At 41.1% G+C, this 19,060-nt stretch overlaps 3 protein-coding genes across 5 annotated transcripts; all 3 read right to left on the reverse strand.

Annotated features, from left to right (window-relative positions):
* Window positions 1–449: 449 nt before the first annotated feature.
* Window positions 450–7,060, reverse strand: LOC117950610 (transmembrane protein 275-like). 2 transcript variants are annotated; one of them, XM_034881790.1, is made up of 3 exons: window positions 7,049–7,060; window positions 2,663–2,664; window positions 450–1,681 (listed from the first exon to the last, which is right to left on the reverse strand). In XM_034881790.1, the coding sequence occupies exon 3, from the start codon at window positions 1,626–1,628 to the stop codon at window positions 1,023–1,025; it is 606 nt and encodes a 201-aa protein (XP_034737681.1). In that variant the 5' UTR covers window positions 1,629–1,681; window positions 2,663–2,664; window positions 7,049–7,060; the 3' UTR covers window positions 450–1,022. The 2 variants fall into 2 exon arrangements, with proteins under 2 accessions (XP_034737681.1, XP_034737682.1); XM_034881791.1 differs by lacking the exons at window positions 2,663–2,664; window positions 7,049–7,060 and adding an exon at window positions 2,133–2,213 and having other exon boundaries at window positions 450–1,643.
* Window positions 3,667–10,455, reverse strand: mknk1 (MAPK interacting serine/threonine kinase 1). The gene is made up of 14 exons (XM_034881788.1): window positions 10,332–10,455; window positions 9,629–9,676; window positions 9,051–9,153; window positions 8,830–8,928; window positions 8,641–8,738; window positions 8,256–8,335; window positions 8,087–8,160; window positions 7,881–7,985; window positions 7,713–7,768; window positions 7,519–7,614; window positions 7,206–7,400; window positions 6,575–6,739; window positions 5,957–6,000; window positions 3,667–5,742 (listed from the first exon to the last, which is right to left on the reverse strand). The coding sequence occupies exons 2-14, from the start codon at window positions 9,665–9,667 to the stop codon at window positions 5,523–5,525; spliced, it is 1,374 nt and encodes a 457-aa protein (XP_034737679.1). The 5' UTR covers window positions 9,668–9,676; window positions 10,332–10,455; the 3' UTR covers window positions 3,667–5,522.
* A 551-nt stretch (window positions 10,456–11,006) lies between these two features.
* Window positions 11,007–16,276, reverse strand: mob3c (MOB kinase activator 3C). 2 transcript variants are annotated; one of them, XM_034881409.1, is made up of 4 exons: window positions 15,934–16,276; window positions 13,770–14,204; window positions 12,241–12,443; window positions 11,007–11,401 (listed from the first exon to the last, which is right to left on the reverse strand). In XM_034881409.1, the coding sequence occupies exons 2-4, from the start codon at window positions 14,185–14,187 to the stop codon at window positions 11,372–11,374; spliced, it is 651 nt and encodes a 216-aa protein (XP_034737300.1). In that variant the 5' UTR covers window positions 14,188–14,204; window positions 15,934–16,276; the 3' UTR covers window positions 11,007–11,371. The 2 variants fall into 2 exon arrangements, with proteins under 2 accessions (XP_034737300.1, XP_034737299.1); XM_034881408.1 differs by having other exon boundaries at window positions 13,770–14,363.
* Window positions 16,277–19,060: the final 2,784 nt, after the last annotated feature.

A 19,060-nucleotide genomic window follows, 5' to 3' on the forward strand; every position in this document is an offset into this window, starting at 1 on the left:
TATAGTTAAAAAATGAGTTCAGGTTACCAAGACATGTCATCCCCTTTATGGAAACACTAGCGGTCGTATTTCTGACTCACTGGATAACGACAGACACCCACACTACCCGCCTGTAGCCATTCATGAGGCATTAAGTTGGCAGAGGCTGTCCTATTATCTTTTTCAGTGGTTGAGTTGTGTGTGCAGTTGATCACAGTGTGTCTTGCTGTGTTTGAGGACAGCAGATGTGCAACGATGAGTAAACGGGGCTCTCGCCTTCGCCAACAGCTGTTGGGTCAGATGCCAAGTGATGGGCAACACGTCATGAAGGAGCTGTTTGCACTGCCGCAGTTGGCTGTTCCCAGATAACAAATTCATTACCTTTGTAAGCCGTGTACCTTTCTTAAGTATAGCCTGACATGTATTTTCTATTGTGTTTTTTTAACAGGAACACACCATATAGCTGACAATCAAATCCCATTTTAGCTTTATTTATCAAACACACAGGTACCACAAACAAATATGATGTCTGCAGTAACAAACATGGCACACATTCACTAATTTGTTCTTGAATATCCATCTTGACACGACACAGGTTACTCACCCACTGCAGTTGATGCAAACAGAAATTAGAACATTTCTATCAAAGTGTGTGAACAAAAAAAAGATTTGGCTGAGCTTTAACAGGTTTACAGGAACAGCTTTCGTGACTCAGAGAAACTTGGCCGGACATCTTTCCCGACGTAGGTTGACAAGCTCTAACTGCAGGATTTTTAGCCTTAACTGTATAATACAAAAAGAAGTACACAAACACTCATGATTAAGCTATCATCTCCAGTTCCTGTTCCTGTTTCTGGCAGAGTAAAGTACACATTGGGACTGAGTAATAAACAATAACACAACACACAGAGTAAGCTACAAACAGAGAGGTTCACACATGGAACACATTTCAGGCTACAATCTGAGAGTCTGCTGGCCATTTATCGGCTCTGTCAAACACCCCGAAAAATTCCCACTGTAATTAGCAGAATCAAAAGCCCATGCTACGTAGAGGAAGTGTTCTGGCCTGGCAGCATCTGTGTGAGAGTGCTCGCCTTGCTGTCAGAGGTCAAGGCGGTGTAATCTCCAGTGACAGCCATGTCAGACATCTCTGACATGTGCGGCTCGCCGGCTCCGTCCTGACAGCCCGGCCGAGCTGTGGTGCCCCCGTGGCTGGAGCTGGACTTGTGGGAGGAGGTGGGGGAGTTGGTGGGGCTGAGCTGGACGGCCGTGGTGTCCTGCAGCGTGTGCTCGCTCGTCTCCATTTCAAACGCCGCCGTCCCCATCCGCATCAGCCCCCACTTCTCACCTGCTTTAGCCTTGTGGGCCAAGTGTGCCGGGGGCCTCCTGCTGGCCACACAGCACGCTGTGAAGAAGGCCAGGGCTATCAATAAAAGAAGAGGACCAATGATGATGGGGGGGTTGCCAGTAGGGAGGAAAGTGCCAAAGGCAAAAGCTCCCACCAGGGTGATGTTGATGCCGGCTAGCATGATGCACAGGCCGCAGGCGCAGCACAGGGCCGGGGAGGGCAAGCTCTGGTGCCGCAGGGCGTGCTGCTTGGGGACCTTCATGGGAGCAGAAGGTCTGGACGTTTTTTCAGGTAGAACCATGTCTCATGGGGAGCTCTGTGAGACCCAGAGAAGCTGATGAGACTGAATGATCACTGAACTCATCCCTTTACAGAGAGAGATGGGGATGAAGAGGCTGAAGAGCACAAGGGAGACATTTTAGAGGCTGTCGTACACATTGAATGTTTTTCTAACACTCGATTATTTTAACAATTTAATTCCCAGGTAATTCTTAAAATGCTACAAAAGAAAACTCCATGTGTAACTAATTATAGAAGTTACACCCACTGAGAACGGTTTTCACACAGCACTAAGTAGGCAATAATAACGCAAAAAGCATGTAATGCATTCGGCAATAATCACTAATTGAGCAGCTATTTCTATTGACACGATGTCTATAAAACACAACAAGCGGTACTTAAATATTAAAACCATATTTTCTTCCCTGCTGGTCACGCAGCCAGACGAAAAAAGAAGAAAACCTAAAAAAATAAATAGAAGAACCATACAACAACAGCGCTGGGTACTTTTCTCAGTATTAGTTACCTGAGCGCAGACCCATGAACCTCTATGGTGTTCTGCCGCCCTCCGTCCGTCCATCACGTTGCGCAGCAGGAGCCGTGGAGTTGGAGGATGTCTCCCTCTCCAGCAGCAGAGCAGCAGTGACGCTGCCGCTCACGCGCCGCAGTTTCAAAATAAAGGTGCACCACTGGGGGCGATAAAGGGCTCTGGAACAAACCGGCCAATCAAATCGAGGGCAATAAAGTTTTTGCACGTGTGTGTGCACTGATTAAATGCACATCTGATACATTGTCTAAGAGATTTTTGAGAAATGAGTAAATACACAGGATGGAAGGGTGGGAATGTTGCGGCTTCATGTTTCGTTAAATCTATTATTATTATCTTGGATAGCTCTTGAATGTCCCATTATAATAAAAGTATATTGTTGTTTTGTACTTTGGTTACCTGGATACACTGCTCCTCTGCTTCACCGAGGACATCTGTCAGTGCGATCCTCATCAGTGCAGGTTAGTCACTCCATCTTCTCAGCACTACAAAGCTCTAAAACTATGTACTCCTATACACTGGCTTGAGGTTTACACACATGCTAAAATTGACTAAAAAGAGGAATAAAAAAACATATTTTTAAAATTGATTAACTGATTGATTGAAATTGATTGACGCCTCAATTCGAAATATTTGGGGAAATCCAACCTTTTAAGGACACCAATTTTCCTTGTGAGTGATTAATGTAAATTAAATAAATACTTGTTTGTATGGTGAAGGGTATGTGATGATGTGGGGTTAGTTTCATTCCAAAGGACAAGGGAACTTTATCAGGATGCAATAGTATCCTGATCCATGAAATAACTGGCCTTTAAAAATAAAAAAGGGCCTGCCTCTATGGGAATTAAACACAGGGGTGTGTACACTTGTGCCCCCTGTATTTTAGATTAGATTAGATTAGATTATACTTTATTCATCCCACAGCGGGGCAATTCCCTTATTACAGCAGCATTTTCTACAATAAAAGCAAAACAAACACACAAGTAAACATTCGAAAAAACAGGCCAACAACAGACAATGAGCAGAAGGTAAAATGGCATCAAAAGAAGGTATTGTAAAATGCGGTTGCCATAGTACAGAAAACAATATTGCAGTGTAAGTGAGTGACGTTAAAATCAAATTGAATGTGTAATTAAAATAATAAAGCAAAAGTAGGTAACCACAACATAAATTATTTATATATATATATATATATATATATATAAATTATTTATATATATATATATATATATATATATATATATATATATATATATAAATATGTAAGAACATTTATTTATTTACAATATTTTATTAATTTACAAAGAAAATTGGTGTTCTTAAGTATTTTCCTAAATTGTTGAAATTTAGTTAGATGTTTTTTTGTTCTTTTACTTTTTTAATCGACTTTAGCGTGGGTGTGTAAACTTTCTCAAGATGCTGTATGGAAGAGAAACTAATTTGCTCAGTACAGCTGAATGATATATTGCATTAAAGGCATAAAGAGTAAATTATGCTATGTAAGTAACACAGATTAGACAGGAGCTGTTGAGGATCTTTTTATTGAGGACACAGCATTCCAGAGAAAATATGCTCCACACTGAGAGCTTTATGCATTAGACCCCATAAGAGCTTTGACAAATTTCAATGGGAGTCCATAATTGCACACAAATTACTGTATCTCATTTGATGCCATTACATAATGATGGGGGAGGTGGGGGGGGACAAACAAGTCCTTTTATGATTCATAATGGGAGAAAGGGCTGAAACGTAGCAAGTGGTTGTATACTAATGTGTGTATTCGCTCTGAGCAAATCTCTGACAATTCCTTCCATCCTATGAAGGACCTTTGTTGCTATAGGGATGGGGTGTCCATGGCAACAGTGTGAAATCAGGGGATGTGTCATTAAGCGAGAAACACATTACGTTGATAGGGTTAGGGAAAACAGAGGTGATACACTGCCATCGGTGACCTCATTTAAACACAGACAGGGTCCATAGTGAGAGAAACAAAAACAAAAAAAATTCTTTAAAAAAATTAAATAAATAAAAAGATCAAAAGGAACTTGATGGACTTAAGAAGTCTTAGCACGGTTAGCCCATCATGTTTCCCTTGGCACATTCAGAGCCAGTCACAGACACAACAAAACTACACAATACACAAATACTTGTATAAAAATAAATCCCTTTCAACCCGTTTGGAATCCTCTTACTACAAAGTGTAACATTTCTATTCATAAAACCTCTTTAGGTTGTACTAGCTACATACAACCAAAACAACTGCTGCAAAATACAAGTCATTCAGACTAAAAACACTGACATATCAAATCAATAAGACAACTAGAAACTAAGTCTTTTTGGGATGGTGTTACATTGGTACAGTAACAAACGTGCAAAGACATGGTGCAAAAAAAAAAGGTAATGTCAGATTCTAATGAGGTTAAAAAAGTTGTTAAAACTTCTTAAAAGATAATTACTATATGTGTGGATTTCCCATTGTTAGACCAAACTGATTATTTACTATATAATAGTCTCCCTTTCAGATAAACTAGAATAAGGGATTTATTTTTAAAGTACATCAGTGCTACAGGTAACTTGTGTTGAAGTGAAAGCTAGAAGCGGAAGGAAATACAAAACTATTTGATCAAAGGCTCTTCTCTAACTTAAACATCCATTCACATTCTTGAACTTTCTGGAAGTTTTACGTAGCGTCGGCAAGAATTACTTTAAAGTGTAGAATGGAGAAAAGCCCATTTCCAGAGGTGAACAGTCTCCTCTAAGTGTAGTCCATTTTTATCATTTAAACCTCACACATCCACACACTTCAAAATCACACACACTGACACGCTTGAAAAAAAGCTAATATAAAAGATAACTCTTCCCTTTCCTCCAGCGACTGAGAAACGTTTACATAAAATATTAACCAATTCACAGTTGGACAACAAGATAAATAAAAGCTATCAAACTGAGATTATATTGCATTAGGACAGCAACAGCTGCTGAACCCACGTAATGCTGTGTTGATCATGATATGTACTGCTTAGATATTCAATATAAACTGCTGGCATTAAGAGGTTTCTGCTGTGTTGGGGTGGTTATAAATATTAAAATCATTGAATAGAAAATAAACAACTCTGTTAAGACTAAGGAAACCCGATGCTATTCTCAAATGAAGCAGCTGTTGTTTAAAACTCAGGCAGCTTAAAACGTTTCCTGGACAAATCTCAGGACTTTCAACCATGTTTTCAATTAGGAGGCGGTAGCCGACGATTAACTGTCCCCTTGGTGTTTAAACTCTCTCTAGGTGATAAGATTACTGGCCATGGGAAAAAGCTTTAACACCAAGAACAGTTAGTCTCTTCTGATACCGGGTACACGTACACACGTCCTTTAGGCTGTGAGGTCATCCGAAGCGGGTGCGAAGTCCGTGGTGCGCATGGCGTTGGACTGCGCCCGTCTGCGGGCCAGTCTGGAGTTGGAAGGAGGAGAAAGCCTCATGGAGCAGACGATGGCTCCGACATCCTCCTGCTGCTCGTCGTGCTGGGACAGCTGCCGGTTAAAGGCGATGGCTTCTGCCGCAAACTGGGTCAGGTCCTTAGTGCTGCTGTTCCTGAAACAAGAGAGGAGGCAGAAGAGAGACCCGTTTTCCCTTTGTACTATCTACACATTCCCATGCTTTTAGCTGACTATACTTCTCTGTGGAGAATTTGAATTGTAATAAATAATTATTGTTAAATATTAAATTGTATGATACAATTTTGTTTGAAGCACCTTAAGAACTGCGTAAATACATTTGACTTGACATTCAAAGCTGCCTGTCATACCTCTGTAGAATACGAGGAGTTGGAAGACCTCTCTCTGGAGCGTTCTGTAAAAAAATAAATAAAACTATGGTTAATTTAAAATAAATTTTGAAAAAAAAAAGCAGTGAACGAGTGATACAGTGGTGTGGTATCAGACAACATTAGAGTACCAAGTACAAAACAGCTATTCTCAGGGTGCGATTTGTGAATGCGATCATGAAATCCACCTTCAATACCATGGATAGTGCCACTCAACCAGGCATGCCAAAACACTTATATAATAATATTCAATGTAAAAAAACAAAAAAACAACGAAATGAAATAGCACTATGTTGTGTCAACATGTAACCCAGCTCTTTGAAGCTGGGGAGCGGAGTTCATTTCCCTGGGAAAATAAAATACTTTCACCCAGGAAACACTTGTTTGTTCCTCAGGAGTGTTTTAATCCAAAACACAATCTTTTTCTCAAACTTGACTTTTTTACGGCTAAACTACACAACCATGGTCCCTGAAGCCGGCTCACAGTCACCTAGTTTAGGTTGAAATACTGGTATTAGGTATGTAACATCTGGTCTATTGGTAAGGTAGCATTGACCACATTGAGGGGGTGGGGGGGATATGTAATGTAACGATACCTACCCCCTGCACCCAATGGTGCTTGAGGACCTGAGAAGCACTGAGGCGCAGAGTTGCGTCCCGAACCAACAGCTTGGATATGAGGTCTTTGGCCCCCTCTGTGATGTGATCCCAGTCCTTGTCTGGAAATTCATACTTGCCCTGCTGGATGCTCTCAAACAGGTGACTCTGAAGACAGGATATGACACAAGGGGCTGTAAAAACCGTTCAGCTGTCGGTGGTTTTGTTATGCAGTGGTAGTGAAGCGGACAACATTCTCCGTGCTGACATTTGAAACAGCATTAGAGTGTCTGTATGTGTGTCTGATGGTGACAAAATGCTCTAGAGGAGAGATTCAACATTAAACCCCGGACTGAGATAATAATCAGGTGACAACAGAGGGAAACAATTCATGTCCACAAATACAGACGCAGTCACACCTAAATCCATTTATCGTTCAGTCCTCATTCTGTTCCTAATGTTTCCTTAAAAGAATACACTTAGATTAGATATCACTAAGGCAAGAGGCACATGTACTAGGCAACTCATTCCCATAACAAGTTGCCAGAGTCTAAGGTCACAACTTAAAAGTCTTGTTTCTCTGACCAACAGTTTAAAACTGAAAAAAAGACAGCGGCAGATTGGGCGCACATACCTGGCAGGTTCTGCAGGTTTCTCCCCGGTCCCAGCCACAGTCGGTGCCACAGTGGCCTGTGAAGGGGGGGCTGCCGCTCAGCAGGATGTAGAGGATGACCCCGAGACTCCATAGGTCACAGCGTTTGTCGTAGAACGAGGCCTCATCAGTAAACACCTCCACTACCTCTGGAGCCATGTACTCTGCTGAGCCACACTAGGAAAGGGTCAAAATAAAAATAAAGCACATGGGAAGAGTTACAAATCAACTAAATTTGTTAAGTTTAAGTGTGTGTGTGTGTGTGTGCGTTATAAATTCAAAACTAGAATGCTACCGGTGTGGTGAGCTCTGGAGTCGTTATGGGCGTACAGGCACTGCTAAGCTTAACTCCACTTCCCAAGTCAAAATCACAGATCTTTACTGGGGACACCTGAGTAGAAATATGGGAGAAAACACACAGACTTTTATACTTCTAGAAAAACAACTAATGTCCGTTTGAAAGCTCCCCGTCCTTTAAAAGTCACTTACCCGATCGGTGCTTTCACAAAGGATGTTCTCCAGCTTAAGGTCTCTATGAGCAATGCCTGCAAATAAAGCAGGGGAATGAATTAATGAGTGAATGAATAAATAAATAAATGAAATCCATAGTTATTCTGCGTGGACAGCCATGGGATAACAGTTTGGGTGTGGACTTACCTTTAGTGTGTAGAAAATCAAGAGCTTGGGCAATGTCCCTGACCACCTTACTGGCCTCCAGCTCATCAAAGTACTTGCGGTTCTGGATGTGCGTAAGAATGGAGCCTAAAGAAAGAGAAGCAATCAGTGTGTATTCATGACGAGCCCTCTGAAAAAGCTATGTGCATGCAGACGGTGTAATTGATGAGCTCTTGTTTTATACGTACCGCCACGCAGCTTTTCAAAGACCAAATAAAAGCAGGAGCTGTCTTCAAAGAACTGGATCAATTCCAAAATGTTGCTGGATCAAGAGATTTCCAAATGATTAGAATACGTTTCATAATAAGCTAAAAAGGAATAGACAAAAAAAAAAAGTCTTATACAAATTGCACTCACTTGTTTCCTTGACACTGGTAGAGAGTCTCCACTTCTCGAAAGACTCTGCTGCGACTGTGCCCTGCACTCTTTTCTATGATCTTTGTAAAACAAAACATATACATATTACACAAGTGTCACGTCTTAAAAAATGTATCAGCATTTATGCAAACCGCTGCATGAAGTGAGCCCAAAATGGGATCCAAAACTGTCAAGGTTGTCCATCAAGTACAACACAAGACAGATTTGTCTACTGGTGTCGTTTTGGTAAAGCAGTATGAACTTTACATCCTTAACAATAAAGCATAGGATTTTTATTTTTTTACATCATGATTTTTTTCAATGAGCAGAAAAAAATCAAATACTTATTATAATAAGGATAAGGATAAAGTATATCTTTACTCACCTTCACAGCAAACTCCTGTCCATTCTGCAGACTTATGCATCCTTGAACTTTAGCATAAGCCCCCTGACCGAGCACCTCATCTGTCAGTTTGTACAGATCTGAAAAAAAAAAGTGACATACATGAGCTGTGGTTGGTGTTCGTTTCACCTTTTGATGTTTGATGTCTTCCATTAATATCAGCCTGGTTACCATCAAAAGTGCCTGTGGAGCTGTCTGTTGCTCTAGTTCTTTTCTTCTTCTTTCTTTTAGCTGCATCTGGGATATTCACTGGCTGGCTTTTCTCAATTTCTGTAGCAACAAAAAAAACATATGCAAGCTAATCAGTCCAGACTTTGCCAGTGTGTTATTGTAGGCAGGCACCGTTCATTTGGGTCGGTCCAGAGCGGTTCTAAATCATAGAGCTGTTGTACCTGCTGGGCCCTGTGAAAGGTGCTGTCGCTCCTCTGAAGTGACCCCATTCTCCTGAGTTCCCCCGCAGCTCTGCCCTACTTGGCCCACAGCCAAGGACTTCTCCTGTAACACAGAGAAGGAAGCCGAATGGGGGGGAGAGAGGGAGGGGAAAGCGCAATAGCAGCCAGAGCAAGATCAGGTGGTGTTACAGTAGAGAAAGCACGAGAAGGATTACATCATTTTTTGTTCTTAGTGTTCAATTGTGACAAATTTAAATTGCCCCCCCTTTCTCCAGCAGGCTAACATATCGTTGACAAAACCTTTTTTGGCAAACTACTCTTGCAACCTAGCTGATCTTATATCACCCTCTGGCAATGTGCCAAAACAGTGGCCTGATGAGAATACAGGAAGCACCATGACAGGCCTCTGGACATTACCAGAGGCATGACTCATGGGAAATGATGGAACTTCTATATTGCTGTACAGATAACTCTGACAGTTAGTAGACTACTTTCTACCCGCTAGGGGGTATTTAACACAACATGTTTCAGCAAGTTAAAGGTTTTGAAACCTCCAGTATTAACAGTTCAGATCTTACCTGCAGAGACAACTCCGTCATTATGCTCTGCCTCACCATATCTGCCAACAGAGAGTAACAAATGCTGATTTAGTCTGGAAAAGACTACATTGACAGAGAACACGTCATTAAAAGTGGTCAGAAGTCAAAGAATTTGCAATTTAAAAAAAGTACAAACTTAACCACCCCGCGGTAAAACTGACGTGTACCAAAACGGTTTCCTCTTTTTTACACTCTCTTCTGTCACATTTTGTTTTGGTCTGTTCGCGGTTGAGTAACAGAAGTCGCAGAAGTACGTTTAGCTATAATAACCAGCCATACACCAGCTCAGAGGTGTAGCAGATATGTATCCTTAGCCAATACTAGCTAAATATTTGCAAATGGTCCTTCTCGTTAGCAACTGACAGCCAACACAGCAGCCAACAATTGCCAAATCGTTACTTTACATTAGCACTGTTGCTTCACACATCTAACCGCTAGGCAATATTACCAAGACGAAGCAATGTCAAGTTATAACAGATAAACCGGAACATTAGGAAAGCTAAAGTTAGCGTTTGCTGTTGACTGCCTATTCCGATGTTATTGTCGTTAGCTACCCCGAAGCTAACAAGTACCCCTAGCTAGCTTGTCCTAACGATTAACGTCTATCGCATACCGTTCGTATTTAAATACCGGTCGGGTCTCGTTAAAACGAAAAAACGTAAACACAATGAACCCTTCAAACCTGCACTCTGTGTCCAAAACCAGCCAAATCCCCTCTGTCAAAGCCTCTCACAGCTGATGTAAGCGTCCATCACTAGCTAAGATCCATCAGTCAAACAGCCAGTGACGCGCAAGGCGGGAAAAACACATTAATAGACGTGTACCCCGCCCCTTTCTGCATACCTCCTTCTCCCATTGGTCGACAGCATGGTGACCGTGACGAAACGTAACGTCACTTGGCTTGTTGCCCCGTCACACCCATAATACAGTCTACAGGTACACCCCCCTCCACGTAGTGGGGATGTTTTTTTATGCATGATGACATGGTTTATTCACAAATGCGGATGTTGACAGGTCAGCAGCACCGTAAAAGAAGTAGCGCAAATGCATACAGTCTGACGACACATATATACAATGTTTCATCATTATTAATTTTTAGTTTACAGTATTAATCATCCTTGTCTTTATTTATATGGTGAAATATGTCTTCATCTGTGTTGGTTTTGGCCTGAACCAAATCTTTAAAATAATACTGTATATGATTAAAAAGATATACAAATAGCCTCGTTGTCTTTTGTCTTTCATGAGCCAATGCTTTTTATACAAATGTTTGTGATGCAGTGCAAAAACACAATTGCAAAAGAATTGATCATTTGTAGGCTGCATTTTTATAGTCAAACAATGAAAAACTTCAAATAAAATACAAACTTTCATTCATCAAATGAGACTCAGAACTGTATATAAAAAAGATCCAACATAAACATACATGCACAGGAGGAAAGAAAGAGCATGAATACAGGAGATGTATTGTGAACCAACACAAAGTCCTAAAAGGATGGCTTCAAGCACCACAGTTACTGTTAGTAAAATCCTCTGGGAGGGCACAGAGCCACCATTTGAAGAAGTGTGGTAAGTTAGTGGACCCTCCCAGTTGTGCTTAGAAACCCACTCATACAACTTTATCTAAAGTTGTTCTTTGTTTTGAGTGTTTTGAAGCCGATGATTTCTCACGGGGCTCAGAAAATGTCCAAATGTAAACTCCTTTTGTCCAAGTGGTTTTGTTTAACTGCAAATCTTCTCTGTCATCTCTTTCTGTAGGAAAAGAAAACAATAGACATTTTAAACACATCAAATTCATTTTGTACGAGGAGATGAATTATTTTTAAGAAGGGCAATCCACACTTTTAATATGAAAGACATTATCTCTTATCATGAGACATTCTTGTTCCTTTAGGACCAACAACAACAACAAAAAAATGGCCTTGGGTAATAAAGGTGGGACAATAAAGTAAAGTTTGTTTACAAGATTAATCTTTTCTGCAGTGTGTTGACATAAATATTGCATCCCTGTTTCACTTTACGAAGGGAACTACACAGCCCGGGCTTCATAACGAGGATGACTAAAGCCTTTTATTGACCCTTAGAGCACCCTTTTCCATCTGGTCAAACGTGATGGATGTCCCTTTGTTGGAAAAAAGCAACAACTACACAAACTCTGCCTCGTTACTGCACAAAGTCAGTAACTTCTCTTATGAGAGTTGGTGCTTCAAACCAAACCGTTTTCTAAAAAGCAGTTAGCGAGGGTCAATCATGATTGAAAATTGGGGGGAAAACGCTGATTCCATTCCCAGCATCGCATGGAAAATGATTGTTATCTCAGGGAGAACAAGTAGTCTGTGCGGCTTCCAGTGAATTCTTTTTTTTCCTTTGCGCTGCATGTGAAAACACCCTAACATCAGGATAAAACTCAACCTCACCAAGCATGCTGCACAATAAGGTTATTGATTGCAGGATGACCAATATGTTTTGCAAGACTGACAGTTATGAGAGCAATACTGACAACCCTCCCAACACAAAACATCCATTTGATCTTCTTTGTCATGCTCCCCGTCGGCCATGTCACACATCTAAAGGTTGAGCTATTGTCTCACCAGAGGCTCGAGTTCAGAGTGATCAATGAGGTTGAACTCTGAGATGAAGTAGTAATAGTGCTTGTAGCAGGTATTGATGTGGGCCTCTGCACCCATGCTGCAGATGCTGTCAAAGTGATGGATGTAAACATGCACAAACACCCTGAAGAGACGGCTCAGGATCTTTTTGCACACCTGCTGGAAGTTCTTGGGAAAAGGTACACCTGGTGTGAAGAAAAAACGAGAAACAGGTTACAGACTTTAATATTCTTCCAACTGAGAAATGTTTTATTAAACAAAAATCTTTCACAAAAATTGAATTGTTGTCTTTATTAAAACCCATCATTTTGCACATGTAATATTTTGTAAGTAATACTTTTCTCCTCAACAGCATCAATCGTTGAGTGCTAGTAAGTTGCTTAATGAAAAACCAATTTGCATGGACAATGTATTTAAGTGATGAGAAGTCATTCCGAACACAGCTTCTTTTTAGGTACTGGTTTGATAAAAGTGGACATAAAAGAGAAAACGTATGACCTGTTACTTTATGCTGTATTGCACCTTTTTTTTTAAGTTGTTTAACAAGACAGTGCTTACATGAGGCCCCAGTCAGTTTCATAAGTGCCATCATGTCTTTGTTTCTGCAGTTACTATGGATTAGCTCTGTCTATTTAATGAAATATAAATTATGATTTGGTTAAAAAAAAGAAGAAGAAAACGAGAAAGTTTGTTTAGGAGGAAAATGAACAAACAAATACGATTACAAATTGGTTTCAGCCTAATCTTTGGTACATTTACTGCCACCCTGACAAACAACATAAGAAGTTGCGTGAATACATGAAACAAAGCGCACTCTGAGAGCGTGGACCTCCGCCAAGGTATGCCCTATCTCACAATGTTAATGCAATGTGAATTCTCCTAGATGGGAACAACTTTTATAGATTATTCCAACACCACAAAATGCAGGACAAACTATCTTGCAATGTTAAACAAAAACCAAAAATAATCTGTGTGTCTGCCCTGTGATTCGGATCCGCTCCAAAATATATAACGGGTCCTTCCTTGGCCCATCTTACACCCATCCACCAAGTTTCATAAAAATGGGGCCAGTAGTGACAGACAAACAAACCAACAAACCAATATTCATAGAGACAAAACCCATTCACACCCATATGTCTTTATTTCACATGACCTGCATGTCTGTGGACTGTAGGAAACCAGCACTACAAGAGGACACTCCTGCAAAATCCATACAGAGAGGCCCCTGATTCTCTCCTCTAATAACTGTTGGCTGTCAAATCTGGTGCTGAGATAAAATACCACCACCATCACCCATTCAATCTCCCCTAAATGTCAACTTCGTTGTTTAATTAACCTCTGATGGAACGTTATCAGCCCGTTTGAGATATTAATGAAGCGGAACAGCATTGCACCACCAGGCTGGCACATCAGCATTGAGCCCAACGTCACTGTAGGCAGCAATCAGTCATGTATAAGGTTACACACTCAATAATAGTTCTGATGCCTTCATTTGTAGACTCCTCACACACCTACTCTGGTGGGGAAGATGTCCTCATTATTGATGAGCGACTCTATCCAGTCCATCAGCAGGTTCATGTACTTAAGTGCAGGCAGCTTGGTGGGTTTCTTGTAGTCATCACCGTCCTGCCACCTGTACTCGTACCTCAGCCCCCCAGACATGATGGGACACGTGCGCTCGGAGCAGTACTCGCTCACCGTGCCGTAGATCAAGTTGATCCTGTTGAAGAAATCCACCACATGGACCGCAATCCAGTCGTTGATGCTCTCTCCCTCAGGCAGCTGCACCACTTTCCTCAGGTCCAAGCCGGACTTAAGCGAGGCCTGGGCCTTCTTGTAAAGTTCAAAGCGCTGCGTGCCTGGTTCAAATCGCTTTCTTGGCCTGAACGTTTTGTCTTTGCTGAACACTTGTCCGAGACACAACGCCATTGACTCAGCCGCTTTACCTGAGATAAGGAGAGAATAATAACAGTAGAACAATAATCAGTTTTGTGTTTGATAAAGTGTGACCTTCCTGGGCGATAGAAACAGGATGGTTTTAGCTCGGAAATCAGGTCACAGGGGGTCAGCGTCTGTCATGTAAAGATTGCAGGGAGCTCTTGTTTCTGTAAAGAAAATGAAGAAGAAGAAGAAGAAGAAGAAGAGAAGTCAGGGGCCTAAATCATTGCCCGTCAATCCACTTTTTTAGGCCAGAATGGCCGAGAGCTTGTGTATGACCAAGACATCAAAAGCTATAACAACAAACTGTACACATCATTGTCACATTGTTTATAAAGGGGTCTCAGAACCGTTTCACAAGCCAAACATTTTCAAGAACTACATCATCAAAATGACTCATGTACCTACTGGATAGAAAACTGTAACTCTAAGTTTGGTTTAAAAAAAGAAGACAAAAACAGAACATGAACAACTGATAAAAAACTCAGTGTCAGTTCCCCCTTCTCAGAAATGAGTCCTGGGGTGTGTAACACAACCAATACATCAACATATTGACAAGTGATTTGTTTTTGTTTCTTACGGCTATTAACCATCTGGCTAATAATGCACACTGATCGGGAGCATGGCCTCACTGAAGTGCTGGTTATGTAATCCAAAACCTTTATTGTTATGATAATAAAACATAATGTTCTCATTTGAATATTAATTACAGTAAGTTGGTTATTATAGGAAAATAATGTGGACAGTGCAAGGACTTCACATAATAGAAAGGGTTACATTTTCTTGTGTTACACTCCGTTGAGTTGTGTGTTTCCATTCAGCAATTTGGAGAATTGTAGGGCATGTTGGTTTCACAGATTTGACACTGCAGTCACATTTCAGTGACTGTGGTTGCAACATGATACTATGTCCGCATTTATGCTCAGATTTTGTACTGGCTGCCCCAACGTTTCCTGTGGTTGTTTCTCTGTGACTCAAATTAGCAGAAGTTTCAGTCTCCGCATAATCACGTGTGCTAACGTTGTGGACCCAGCACTATTACGGTGGTTTGTTGTGAACCTCTGTTGACCTCGTTTCAGAAAACTCACAATCCACAGACTCCTCACACTGGGTTCTGTTCTTACTTATTCCTCACTGAGACATTGGTGATTTCAAATGCAAGCAGCGTTTGAAATATGAGAAGGGTACTTTTTCTTTCCACTAGCTTTGACAGCATGCCTGATCGCCACACACCACTGGGGGAGCATGCATACGTACGTGGTCATAAGATAGCTCCTAATTTATCCATGACAAAAGGTCTTCTGAGGAAGGATCATGGTTACAAGTGTGTCTTTCAGGATACCCCATTCAGGGATTAACAGTTCCAGCAAAACATTAAACTTTTATGACACTTTTTGTACTGAAGACAGTGATGGTTTGCAAAAAGAAAAAGAAAAAAATCAAAGAAAGAAAGAAAAGTGACTGCATGTGAGACCTAGTGACTTTAATTGTAATTACTTTGTGTCTCCCAGCGTGCCTGAAGAGCCTCGGACCAAAGCCTGTCTGATAACGCGCCGTTGGCATGCTTTCACAGTTTTTCTGGAATTGGCCTCCACATTAGGCTAACACAGGTCGGCTCAAGACCAGACACATAAATAAGAAAGAAAAAAAGAAGGAACTGCAAGGATACCAGAAACAAAGGAAGAGGGAGGTCAAAAACAATAGATTACAGAATGGAAAAAGCTGTCTCCACTGTACCTGGTTGAAATCCTACAGCAGAGGAATGTCGTGGGAAGTTGTGAGAAGTTCAAGGAGGATTTAGGCTCCAGAGCCCTTTTCTTGAAACTCCCTGTGCAGGACAGCTCCAGCAGCTCTGCCCCCCCTCTGGCTCCTCTGGATCCTCTCCCTCTCTGCCGTGCACTAACAGATCGAGAGGCTCCAACTTCACTCAGCAGCAGAGACAACACAGTAAAGAGAGAAAAAAGTTGTTTGGCTTCTCTTCCTGTGGATGATGTCACATCCTGATTTTGCCTTCTGGCCTCTGTTGTCTGTGTGTGGGTGTGTGTGTGTGTGTGTGTGTGTGTTTGTGTGTGTGTGTGTGTGTGTTTGTCAGTGCCTGTGTGTGGGTGGGTGTATGTGTGGAGGACCTGTAATTTGAAAGAGAAGAAGGGCTGGAAAAGGTCTTTCGAAACCCCCACCCAGCCTTCCCCGTTTTCCATTTCTTTCCTCTCTTCTCATCCTGTAGGCAGAGGAGCCGGCCCACTTGTCCCACCAAAGTCCAGCCCTCTGGTAAAGGTCCTGAGAAAACTGGCCCTCCTCTTATGCCACATATAGGACAGAAAGAGCAGAATGATCCCACAAGCATTTCTGGATGTTTGGCAGCCCATGCCCCTCTTTATTGTTTGCAGTCTTAATAACATGTCATTTAAATTCTTGGTCTTTTTCAAGATATTGTCATTGAACTCTGAGCTGGACCTTGAAAAGAGAAAGTGCTGGTCACCAAATAAAAAACATTTAAATCATGAACACATAAGGCATGTTTGACTGAAACCCTTTACTGGAGTGTTCTAATGACAGCTGTCCTGACCCGTTATTATGGAACCCACGCAACTTCTAGGAAAGGCCCGCCTACAAAGCAGCTCGATTGGTTGGGATTAAGAGTTGAATATTAGTCTTGAAGGTGAATGGGTGCCACAAAAATGCAGAGGACATCTGCTGTGTAAGGGCACTCAACCAGCAAAAAGATGCTGTCTACACTCTTTGTGATATAAATCCCTCCAGAAAGAAGACAGTAGGGTGAGATAAAGTCTCATTCAGAGAGGTATCGCTTTATGATCCAATTTACATTTTCTAAGTTAAGGAGCAAAAGGAATCAAAAGCCAGCAGTGCACACACCTATGGTTGATTTGTGATGACAGATGCCTTCCTTCCTAAGATCAAAATATGGTAACAGGGTTCAGTGAGTGTTCTGAACATTCCCAAAGTGTTTCCCTGAGCTGCAGCAATCACGCCAGGATTTGAACTGAGGTAGTAAGATTACCAATTTTGGGGTCATCCGTGGGGCAACAGGTATACCAATGTACAGGATTTTATGCCTCACTGAACTCCATCTCAAAACGCTTGATGTTGCTTGGTGGGAAGAATTCTAAACCTCATCTCACACTCATTGGATTCAAAATGCATGGTATTTTAGTATTATACTGCTAAATTTGATTGCATTTCTACCTTCTTTTTTTGGAACATGTAGAAAGGTTATGTTTGACTATATGTGAAGACAAACACGTGCTACAATAGGAAGGTTTAGCCTAAGACCAAACTGCATGATTTAAAAAAAAATCATTAATATACATGTATACGTACACGTATAGTATATGAGCATATAGGTAAATATGTATACATTTGTGTATATTTTGTTGACTTTCTTATTTACACAATTCTACATGTCAGTCTTTATACTATTCATGGCTGATTGGAAACATAAATAAAAATGAAAACAGACAAGAGAAGAATTCATGAGTTGCAGTTACACAACATATCCACTTGGTGTCAATGTGTTATTATGATGAGTGCTGTTTGTGACACCTTCTGTAATCAGGGTTATCAGTAAATTATCATCAGAAGAATATTCTTTTTTTCAGGCTGGCAGGTGGTTTTGGTTGAAATGTGGATGAAATATAGTTCAGTGCTAATCAATTTGGCATAACATGTGTTACTGCATAATATACAAATAAAGTATTTTAAGGGCAAGTGAAAGACAGGTGTTGGATTAGCCAAACCCAATTCAAAAGGTTGAAGTCTTCAAAAACAAAAGGGTAGGAGGTGTATAAATCATTTCACATTCAAAACGGACCTGACCAAAATATATGACTTAAACATGCACAATGCAAGGGGTTTCAAAAACTCCCAGTGGTGACGGCACACAGGAAACAGACAGATCAGGCCTGCTGCTGCCCTATGCTCTACTTGTGTGTGGTGTTTTAACCGGGAAATGTGACACAAGAGGAAGTGCAACCAGCCAGGTCTTTTTTTCCACCTTTAACCTTGAGTCAGCATCCCACTCCCTGTCGTTATTCCTCAACACCACGCTGCCTGTCCAAACAAACACAACACTTAATGACACACTTAAGATGTGGGAATGGGGGTAAGCCTGTATGTTAAACAGTGAATATGTGTTGCTGCTATCTAATGAAAGTAAAACTAAAATTGGAAAAATACATATATACTGGGCATGTCCATATCTTACATAATAGACCAAAATGTGGCACCAGACAACTTCTGAGCTTTTTGCTGGCAATTGACTTACCATAAGAAGAGACTTTTATGTATTTTTGTGTTGAAATGTGTGTCTTGTCTGTACTTTAAACTAGTTAAACAGACGACTGGTTGTGTAGGATTACTTGTTTTTTCTCCTGGAGGTTTCAGGTATGTAAGAGAGTAAGAGAGAGTTTACAACCATACAGGTGGTTGAGTTATGATTACGCAAGCAAAACAGGTGTCTGATGCTATCAATACAGATCCCTCTGTAAATCTCTGTAGAATCAGTGTGGGGACACTCACCGTCAGAAGAGCGTCACTCACAACATTGGAATGTCCATTCATCTCACTTTAACAGGCTGTGAGTGGAGGATCACATTAAGTAATTAGATCCTTTCTTTCACGTGTGAGGTAAACTGGCACATACCTGAGCAGAGGTAGGTTTACATACTTTAAAACAGCTGACTGCTGCTGTTTGACAGACATGCACAAGCAGACCTTTATCTTTACTGGGGATCAGATTTTGTCATTCATTGCTTTGAAGCCTGAATAAATATACACTACCGTTCAAAAGTTTGGGGTCACCCAAACAATTTTGTGTTTTCCTGAAAAGTCCCACTTATTCACCACC

Source organism: Etheostoma cragini, chromosome 9 (genome assembly GCF_013103735.1).
Source record: "Etheostoma cragini isolate CJK2018 chromosome 9, CSU_Ecrag_1.0, whole genome shotgun sequence".
Taxonomy (NCBI): Eukaryota; Metazoa; Chordata; class Actinopteri; order Perciformes; family Percidae; genus Etheostoma; species Etheostoma cragini.